Source organism: Podarcis melisellensis, assembly GCF_964234715.1.
Source record: "Podarcis melisellensis genome assembly, chromosome: 8".
Classification (NCBI taxonomy): Eukaryota; Metazoa; Chordata; class Lepidosauria; order Squamata; family Lacertidae; genus Podarcis; species Podarcis melisellensis.
In genome coordinates, this window is record NC_138540.1 from 86,591,548 (window position 1) to 86,601,542 (window position 9,995).

The 9,995-nt window shown below is 50.5% G+C and overlaps 1 protein-coding gene across 1 annotated transcript; it reads left to right on the forward strand.

Moving 5' to 3' along the window:
• Nucleotides 1-76: 76 nt before the first annotated feature.
• On the forward strand, nucleotides 77-5,672 carry MIA (MIA SH3 domain containing). Its single transcript, XM_081922485.1, has 4 exons — nucleotides 77-886; nucleotides 3,032-3,165; nucleotides 4,278-4,388; nucleotides 5,380-5,672. Exons 1-4 carry the CDS (start codon nucleotides 754-756, stop codon nucleotides 5,401-5,403), a joined length of 402 nt encoding a protein of 133 aa, XP_081778611.1. The 5' UTR covers nucleotides 77-753; the 3' UTR covers nucleotides 5,404-5,672.
• Nucleotides 5,673-9,995: the final 4,323 nt, after the last annotated feature.

Here is a 9,995-nt window from a genome sequence, read left to right on the forward strand (position 1 = left end):
CGGGGGGCCTTGCTTGGTCGACCTGAGCAGCTATGCTTTCTGTAATTTCAGTGGATAAAATAAATCTGGGGTAACTTGCTGCACCCTTCAGGACAGAGACTCTGTAGCCAACTGATCCCCTGCCTTGTCTTGTTAAAAGCTGTTGTGTAGCACTCTGTCCTGGGCGGCTGAAGCTCAGCTTCCTGGCTCCCTTCCAGGCCTTGTTTTGCTCCTTTTCCTGCCCTCCCGAGAAAGGAGGGCACCACACAAGGTACTCTGTGTGTGGACAGGGAGCCCTTTTCTTCCAGGGCTGGCCTGTGCTGCCGTCTGCTTCCTGTTTAGCCAGGCAGCAGACCCAGATCAGATCCATTGGCTCCCCCACTTACTGTGTTTATTTGAAGCCTTACAAAGTTGTGCAGCTGGCAGAAAATTAGATTCAGAGTTCTTGGCCCGCTGTGTCAGGCTTGTGAAATCCGGGAGAAGGGGGAGGCAGTGTGAAGATCTGAGTTATGTAGGTATTCCTGCAACACTATCCCCTTCCATCTCTGGGGGCTGGATCCTTACTCCCGAGAAACTGGAGCGTTGGTGGAAGTTCCATGACATCAGGGCAGCTCAGCCAGCAGGGGAGAGGGTGGGGCTGGCAGGCTTCGGCCAATGATGCCGCCTGGGCAAACCTAGACAGGCTACAAACAGCATCTCGTCCCCGTCTGGGAGACTGAACAGTTTCTCCACCAGAGAAGCCTTTGAGGCTGCGTGTCTGGCCAGTGTGCAGAGATGGGGGGTCCTATTTGGGGCATCCTCGGTTCCTCCCTTTTACTCCACGGGGCTCTTTGGGGACTCGCGTGGGGCGGGCAGCAGATGGGCAAGCTTGCAGACAAGAAGCTGTGTGCCGACGCTGAATGCGACCGTGAGTCCCCCTTTCCTCTTTCTTGTGGAAGATTGGGGTTGGGGAGGAAGAGGTCCTCTAGGAAGCTCAGCGAGATGGGGGAAAGGGTGCCCTACAATTCGTTCCCAACAGCCAGATGTTTGGAACAGGAAAACCCAGGAGGGGAGAGGATTCGAATCCTGCTTGCTGTTTCTCCACAAGCATCTGGTTGGCCACTAGGGAAGCCCCTTTTGGCTTGACCCAGCAGGTATTGAAGAGCTGGGAAAAGGATAAACCATTGGGGTCCAGAATACCTTCTCTGGGAGCAGACAGTGTGTTGGGCTTCTTTATAAAAGTGCATGGGGTACAGTAATAATTTTTGCTCCTCTCCCCTAATACGAAGGCTGCCTCTTGCATAGCAGTCGTTGGGTGGCAGCAATGAGGAAAGGGGTGCTGTTGTCCTCCTGTCCTCCGTTTCCATTTTTTTAAAAAGTTAATAGATGCTTATTTAAAGATATATAAAAATTCATGCACGTTAGAAGGTATTTTTTTATAAGGCACTGAAATAAGACAGATATTTAATTGGAAAAGAACAGAGGCAGAAAGGAGAAAAGGGAAGAAAGCAAAAGAGGAGGAAAATAATAAAGATAAAAAGACGTCTGGTTCTCTGTTCTGCAGCAAAATAGAGTCTTCATTAACATTCAACCACTCTATCTTCTATAAACCCAATATTTTTTAAATCTTCAAATGCAGTTGTTACAAGTTTGTTGTCTCTTTCATGCAAAAAGTATCTAGTCCTTAAGAAATGTCAGAAATTATTTTTCTGTAATGCGTCCTGCATGTTTCCTACAAAGTACCAGGGAGGACTTTCTGAGAGTAAGCTGTTCAAGAGCAGAATGAACAAGCTCGCAAGGCGGTCGACTCTTTTTAAGCAGAGGCCAGAGGATGGTTTTATGATCCTTCCTCCCCAAAGGGAGCAGTGTAACAAGATTACGTAAAGACAACTTTAAATGGCACTTTGGAGGGTGGGGTTAAAACCAGCTGTGTTGAAAACTTCCATTGGCCAAAAATCCTGGACAAATCATTTCTATCCCATCTTTTCCTCCAAGGAGTTCACAGTGGCTTACAATATTTCTCCACATCTTCTTATACTCACAACAACCCTGTAGGGTAGGTTCGGCTGCGAGATACGGAGCATCATAAGGTCACCCAGAGAGCTAAACCCTGGCTGAATGCGGATTCAAACTCTTGAGGAGTGAGAATGCTTCACTTCCCTTGGGGCAGAGAGCTTTCCAAAGCCATGGGGCGAGAGACTTGCGACTTCCCGCTTCCTCCAGTTGCGAAGGATTCCGCCGTTCGGTTTTACATTCCAGCTTTAAAAAACCGCTCCTGAGCTTTGCTTTTCCTCTTCCCCCGCAGTTCTTATTTCCTTGCGTGCCATGGCGTTTTTTTATATACATTGTAAGCCTGTGGGGCAGAGACTGTCTTGTTGTGATTGTGCGTAAGCTGCCGCCCTGGGAGCCTCTTTGCCTGAAGACATAGCTGTCAACTTACAGGTTTGAAAATAAGGGACCGGCGGCCTCGAAAAGAAGGGATCAGCAGCCAAAATAAGGGATTTTGCTGTTGTAAAGAATTACATACATTGGTAGGATTGACAGATGCTGACAATCCGGCATGAGGCAGTTGCGGTGCCGTGGCAGCCGCTGAAGCACCGCCCTTCTGCGTCTCTCCCCATCCCCTCCTCTTCCTCCTCCCCCAGGCCGCCTCCTCAGCTGCCACCACCGCTGCCACCTCCAGGCTCACGGGCAGCGTGGGCGAGAGTCTCTCTCCCTCCCCCCCCAGGCGAGGAAGGGCCGATAGAACTCCTCGCGCCAGGACGACAGCGCCAGTGCGCGCTCTCTCGCGTGGTGGAGGACCCCGAGCCGCTGCTTCCCTCCCGGGAAATTTAAGGGACATCATCAATAAGGGACAGCAGCGGGACACGGCACTGGGATAAGGGAGTTTCCCACCAAATAAGGGACGGTTGACAGCTATGCCTGAAGAGAGGGGTACAGACGTGGGCATGGCTTTGTGGGGGGGGGGAGGAGAGGACAACCCTTCCCCAGACGCATCATGCGGGCGCCATATTCCTTTGGGATGGCAGGATCTCAGGCAGTCCTCGGTGCTTCTCTCCCCCCCACAACACAGATCCCATCTCCATCGCGGTTGCTCTCCACGACTACATCGCGCCCGACTGCCGTTTCATCCACATCCAGAGGGGCCAAGTGGTCTACGTCTTCTCCAAGCTGAAGGGCCGTGGGCGACTCTTCTGGGGAGGCAGTGTGAGTAGCTGCCAGGGGGTGCCAGTTGGCCGTCAAATAGCGGCGTGGCAGGGGGTTGGGATAGATGGCCCCTTGGGGTCCCTGAAAACTGAGAAGCAGTGAGCGTGTCCTGCTTTGTCCAGCTCCTGGGTTCCCAAAGCCGTTGCCCTGCGTTCGGATCCTGCTCTTTCCCCTGGCTGTGTCCTTCCTGGTCCTTCTCCATGTGATGGGGCTGAGGACAAGCTGGTTGTGTTCCTGCCTCTGAAACAGGGGCAATAAATAATAGGGGATGATCTCAGAGAAGGCAGTTAAATTGTAGGGTAAAGGTGTTATAAGCATGGTGTGCACCATATGGTATGAACCTGCCTTAAACATACCACATAGCACCTGTTCCAAACTTTTAGTGGCCTTTGGAACTCCCTGCCTATTGAACTTTTTGGATCGCCTGCTAATAACACCATTTTGTTTAGACAGGCCTGTCCAGATGGTTTAGAAAGCGTCTGCAAGTTTAAATTTGCTATTAAGTCTATTGTTAGGATGTGGGTGGCGCTGTGGGTTAAACCACAGAGCTTAGGACTTGCCAATCAGAAGATCGGCGGTTCGAATCCCCGCGACGGGGTGAGCTCCTGTTGCTCGGTCCCTGCTCCTGCCAACCTAGCATTTCGAAAGCACGTCAAAGTGCAAGTAGATAAATAGGTACCGCTCCAGCGGGAAGGTAAACGGCGTTTCTGTGCGCTGCTCTGGTTCGCCAGAAGCGGCTTAGTCATGCTGGGCACATGACCCAGAAGCTGTACGTCGGCTCCCTCGGCCAGTAAAGCGAGATGAGCGCCGCAACCCCAGAGCCGGCCACAACTGGACCTAATAGTCAGGGGTCCTTTTACCTTTACTAAGCCTATTGTTATTGTTTAATCGGTTCAGAAGCCTAAGGAAAATCAACAGCAATAATCTTATTGTTTTGTAAGCTGATTTCTAGTGTTGTTGTTTAATCAAGTGTTGTATAAATTTGATGAAAAAGCAAATAATTAAATCGCATGAAGGTGGCACTTCCCACAATAGCCAGCAGAGGGAGCCCCTTCTATGGGGAAAACGGACCCAGGTGTGTCCTGCTCCACCCCCCCTTTTTTTTGGCACAGGTGCAAGGAGACTATTATGGGGAGCAGCCAGCCCGTCTGGGCTACTTCCCCAGCTCTGTCGTCCAGGAGAACCAGTACCTGAAGCCAGGCAAGGTGGAAGTGAAAACTGACGTAAGTTTGGGGTGACTTGGGGGGTGGGGTGGGAGGGGGCACGGTGGAGAGAGCTCCCCCTTTTCCATGAAGGAGCAGGTGCACAGCTTGGGAGTCATTCTGGACTCACAGCTGCCCATGGAGGCACAGATCAATTCTGTGTCCAGGGCAGCTGTCTGCCAGCTCCACCTGATACGCAGGATGAGACCCTCCCTGCCTGCAGACTGTCTCACCAGAGCTCTAGTTATCTCCCGCTTGGACTACTGCAATGCACTCTACCTGGGGCTACCTTTGAAGGTGACCTGGAAACTACAATTAATCCAGAATGTGGCAGCTAGACTGGTGACTGGGAGTGGCCGCCAAGACCACATAACACCGGTCTTGAAAGATCTGCATTGGCTCCCAGTATGTTTTCGTGTTGGTGCTGAACTTTCAAGCCCTAAACGGCCTTGGTCCTGTATACCTGAAGGAGCGTCTCCTCCCCCATCGTTCAGCCCGGACACTAAGGTCCAGCTCCGAGGGCCTTCTGGCGGTTCCCTCCCTGCGAGAAGGCAAGTTACCGGGAACCATACTAAGGGCCTTCTCGGTAGTGGCACCCGCCCTGTGGAACGCCCTCCCACCAGATGTCAAAGAGAAGAACAACTACCAGACTTTTAGAAGACATCTGAAGGCAGCCCTGTTTAGGGAAGTTTTTAATATTTAATGCTGTATTCTTTTTAACACTCGATTGGGAGCCACCCAGAGTGGCTGGGGAAACTCAGCCAGATGGGTGGGGTATAAATAATGTTGTTGTTGTTGTTGTTGTTGTTGTTGTTGTTGTTGTTGTTGTTGTTGTTGTTGTTATTCCATCCCTGAACCCTTTCCCTGCCTCCTCTCCTTGTCCACTGGGCCATGAGATGCGAAAAGCATGTGCCATGGGGCGGGGAGAGCAGCCCACTACCAAGTGGGGCAGGTTGGGAGATTTGCATTTTGGGGTTCCCTGCCTAAGAGAAGCAACCTTCCTGTCTTTCAGAAATGGGATTTCTACTGCCAGTGACTCAAGGAGACCGGATTCGGGTGACGCCCCAGCTCTTGATCCCGGAGACCACGCTAGCCTTGCAGGGTTAGGCCGCCCGGGAGTCTCACGCCTGCTCTGCCTAGTTCTCTCTAGATGCTGCTGTTTTATTCTACGTGGGCTTTGCAAGGAGGTGGGGGCCGCATCCTGCAGCTGCCCCCCAGTTGTAGATGAAGATGGGAGCTTCAATTGACACAACTGACGACTTCCGCCCCTGAAATAAAGTGCTTTCTGAGCAAAAACCGTAATAATATTTATTATTACTTATTAATTTTTTTATTAGATTTTCCATAGTGATAACACAAACCACAAAGCAAAATGATACACAAAAACAGAAAGAAAGAAGAAAGAAAGAAAGAAAGAAAGAAAGAAAGAAAGAAAGAAAGAAAGAAAGAAAGAAAAAGGGGGAACAATAAACAGATAAACAATAACAACAAACTTAATTTTTCACAAATCCAACCTTTTAAACATCTTGGTTGACTTTCTCAAATCCCTCCCTTCTGAGTCTCCTTGTAATTAAAATTAACAGCTTTCCAATATCATTATTAAACTAAAACAATTTCCGATTATAGTCCATCTTTTTCACTTTTCTTAACATTCTGAGTCCCATTTATTTAATTATAACTTAATTTAATCCTAGGTCTATTTTTTATCTTGAGAACCGGAGAGCACAAGAAAAGCCTGCTGGGTCTGGCCATTGGTCCTTCTAGGCCAGCATCCTATTATGGGAAACCAGCAGTCAGAATTCGAACACAGGACCAGTATTCTCCCCTCTTGCCGTTTCCAGCCACGGGGGTTCAGAAGCCTGGCTGCCTCCAAAGAATAGCGATTCTGGCTAGTCACCATCCCTAGCCCTCTCATCCTCTGTGAATTTGTCCCATCCTCTTCTAAAGCCATCCGAGTTGGTGGCCCTTTGCTGCCTCCTGGGGGAGGGAGTTCTACAGGTTAACATAGCAGCAAGGATGGCTGCCAGCATGGAGGGCTTCTGAACCCCACTTGCTCCCATGCTCGGATCCTAATTGCTGCTTTCCCAAAACAAAACAACAACAAACCTCTGGTTACGTGAAACATATTCAGTAAACACACAAGACGTAACCAGCTGTACGTTTGAAAAAATAATATACAGTGGTACCTCGGGTTCCATACGCTTCAGGTTACAGATGCTTCAGGTTACAGACTCTCCTAACCCAGAAATAGTACCTCGGGTTGAGAACTTTCCTTCAGGATGAGAACAGAAATCGTGCTCCGGCGGCGCAGCGGCAGCAGGAGGCCCCATTAGCTAAAGTGGTGCTTCAGGTTAAGAACAGTTTTAGGTTAAGAACAGACTTCCGGAACTAACTAAGTACGTAACCAGAGGTACCACTGTATACTATTCATTGTATTGAATTGTCGATTTCAACAGAAGTACCGTAACTTAAAGTTCAACGAAAAAAGTAGATGATCCAGTGGATCAGTTCATTCTCTAATCAGTTTATGCATAAGATCCATATATGTAAAAGTGTCTATGCCACCTGTCTGTTCATAAAGTCCAACACGAAAGGTTGTTGCAGTTTACGGAAAAACTGATTGGAGAATGAGTGGATCCACTGGGTTTTCTACTTTTTTTGTTGAACTTTGAGTCTGTTGTTGTTGTTTAGTCGTTTAGCCGTGTCCGACTCTTCGTGAACCCATGGACCAGAGCACGCCAGGCACTCCTGTCTTCCACTGCCTCCCGCAGTTTGGTCAAACTCATGCTGGTAGCTTCGAGAACACTGTCCCACCATCTCGTCCTCTGTCGTCCCCTTCTTCTTGTGCCCTCCATCTTTCCCAGCATCAGTGTCTTTTCCAGGGAGTCTTCTCTTCTCATGAGGTGGCCAAAGTACTGGAGCCTCAGCTTCACGATCTGTCCTTCCAGTGAGCACTCAGGGCTGATTTCCTTCAGAATGGAGAGGTTTGATCTTCTTGCAGTCCATGGGACTCTCAAGAGTCTCCTCCAGCACCATAATTCAAAAGCATCCATTCTTCGGCGATCAGCCTTCTTCATGGTCCAGCTCTCACTTCCCTACATCACTACTGGGAAAACCATAGCTTTAACTATACGGACCTTTGTTGGCAAGGTGATGTCTCTGCTTTTTAAGATGCTGTCTAGGTTTGTCATTGCTTTTCTCCCAAGAAGCAGGCGCCTTTTAATTTCATGGCTGCTGTCACTCACAAGAACTTTGAGTTACTTCTGTTGAAATCTATAATTCAATACAATGAACAGTATATATTATTTTTTCAAACGTACAGCTGGTTACGTCTTGTGTGTTTATTGAACAGCTTTCCCAAAACAGGTGTCAGGTTGGCTCTTCTGATGCGCTTGGGAGTCCGACAACGGTCATTGCCCTTTGCTCATGCTCAGAGGCGCTCTTCCACTCGGAGTGCTGCATGCTGCGCCGTCACATCGGGGGACAGGCTGTGGGTCTGAGTCTCCGAAATGAGCTGTGATCTGCTGCCCTTGCCGAACCATCGCCTTGGGAGACAGAACACAGAGCTGGGCATGGGCAGGTGCCAGCTGAGCCCTGGGAATGTAGGTCAACTCTCTTTCCCTCCTTGGCAGCAATTTGCCTCGCCTCCGCAGCCTGGCAGAGCCCCCTCCCTGGCCTCCAGCCGCCGCCTTGACCCAGTTCCTGGGCCTTGGCAGAAGGCCTGGGTCACACCTGATGCCCCAATGCCCCCACGATGCCAGCACAATCGGCCAGTTTCTCAGGTGGTTGTGTCATGGCCCCATCAGGCTGGCATTGCCCCTGCCCCCTGGCTGGGATGCCCCCGCACCCCACTGCCTGTCCAGAGGCTTCCTTCTTCTCCCTGGCCCCCCCTTGCTCCAGCCCCACCACTGCTCAGTTTTCCAAAGATCGCTATCTGCTCCACAAGCTGACGCATGCGAGCAAAGTCCGTGGCGCCACGGGATTAACAGAAACAGGAGGCTGGCGCTTGGCCTTTGAACCAGAGGGGGACCCGGGGCAGTAAGTGGGGGCTGGTCATGTGCCAGAGGGACAAAAGCATTAGGGGGGCAGGCAGACGATGCCAAGGTAGACAGCTCTCTGTTTTCTCTGTCCTGGCACCGGAATGCAGAGCAGAGAGCGGCGTGCATTTATTGAGCGGGAAAATAGCAGAAACACAGAGGAAACAATAACAAGAGAAAAGGCCGGTGATAAAATAACAATAGACTTAAAATAGATTGGGACTAATGTCGGCTTTCTAAACCTCAGGGCAGAGGCAGAGGTCCTGAATGGGGTGACTGTGCCCCTGAAGGACCAGGAGCGCAGCCTGGGAGTCATTTTGGACTCACAGCTGTCCATGGAGGCGCAGGTTAATTCTGTGTCCAGGGTAGCTGTCCACCAGCTCCATCTGGTACGCAGGATGAGACCCTCCCTGCCCGCAGACTGTCTTGCCAGAGTGGTGCATGCTCTGGTTATTTCCTGCTTGGACTACTGCAATGCGCTCTACATGGGACTAACTTTGAAGGTGACCCAGAAACTACAACTAATCCAGAATGCGGCAGCTAGATTTGGGACTGGGAGCGGCCGCCGAGACCATATAACACTGGTCCTGAAAGACCTACATTGGTTCCCAGGATGTTTCCGAGCTCAATTCAAAGGGTTGGTGCTGACCTTTCAAGCCCTAAACGGCCTCAGTCCAGTATACCTGAAGGAGCGTCTCCACCCCCATCGTTCTGCCCGGACACTGAGGTCCAGCTCTGAGGGCCTTCTGGCGGTTCCCTCATTGCGAGAAGTGGGGTTATAGGGAACCAGGCAGAGGGCCTTCTCGGTGGTGGCACCTGCCCTGTGGAACGCCCTCCCTTCAGATGTGAGTTATCATTAAAAGACATTTGAAGGCAGCCCTGTTTTAGGGAAGTTTATAATATTTAATGCTGTATTGTTTTTAACACTCGAATGGGAGCCACCCAGAGTGGCTGGGGAAACTCAGCCAGATGGGCGGGGTATAAATAAATTATTTTATTTTATTTTAGCAGGGGCCAGAAAAAGTGCAGTGAAAGCGTTTGTCAAGAGGCAGGAAGTTCCAAAATGCACAAATGTGGAAGGGGCATTGTGTGGCACTTGTGCCAGCTTTGCAGATTGGAGCAGTTGAGGGCCACACATGGAAGACTGGGGTCTCTGAAGGAGACTGGTTTGCACTCAGCCGAGCAGAAAAACCTTATCCATGCTCAGAGGCCGACAAGACCTGCGTCGTCTTGCCAACGTCTCTGTTGACTATTTTAGCTAGCCATCACCTGCACCCACGACCACCTTGAATAGAGGTGCCCCCCCCTTTTCGGTGCCAGGTGGCGCACAATACCCATTTCACAGAAAGAAGTGGCGAGGCTCAGACTCCCCCTGAAAAAAAGAAACCGAGATAAAACGCAGACACACACACCAGCAGGCGGCAACTCCAGCCAGTTCCCCCCTTCCCACACGCCAATCCTGTGATTCCTGCATTGCAGGGGGTTGGACTAGATGACCCTGGGTGTCCCTTCCAACTCTGCAGTTCTGCGATTCTCTAACCCACTCTCCTTTAAAAATAAAAGAGGAGGGTCAGGGGTTCTCGGCTGTTGC

Excerpts from the sequence above, each read along its gene's own strand:
- MIA (XM_081922485.1), top strand. The coding sequence starts at position 754 with ATGGGGGGTCCTATTTGGGGCATCCTCGGTTCCTCCCTTTTACTCCAC. Across the intron at positions 887-3,031 it reads TGCCGACGCTGAATGCGACC|ATCCCATCTCCATCGCGGTT; the intron begins GTGAGTCCCCCT and ends CCCACAACACAG. Across the intron at positions 3,166-4,277 it reads GACTCTTCTGGGGAGGCAGT|GTGCAAGGAGACTATTATGG; the intron begins GTGAGTAGCTGC and ends TTTTTGGCACAG.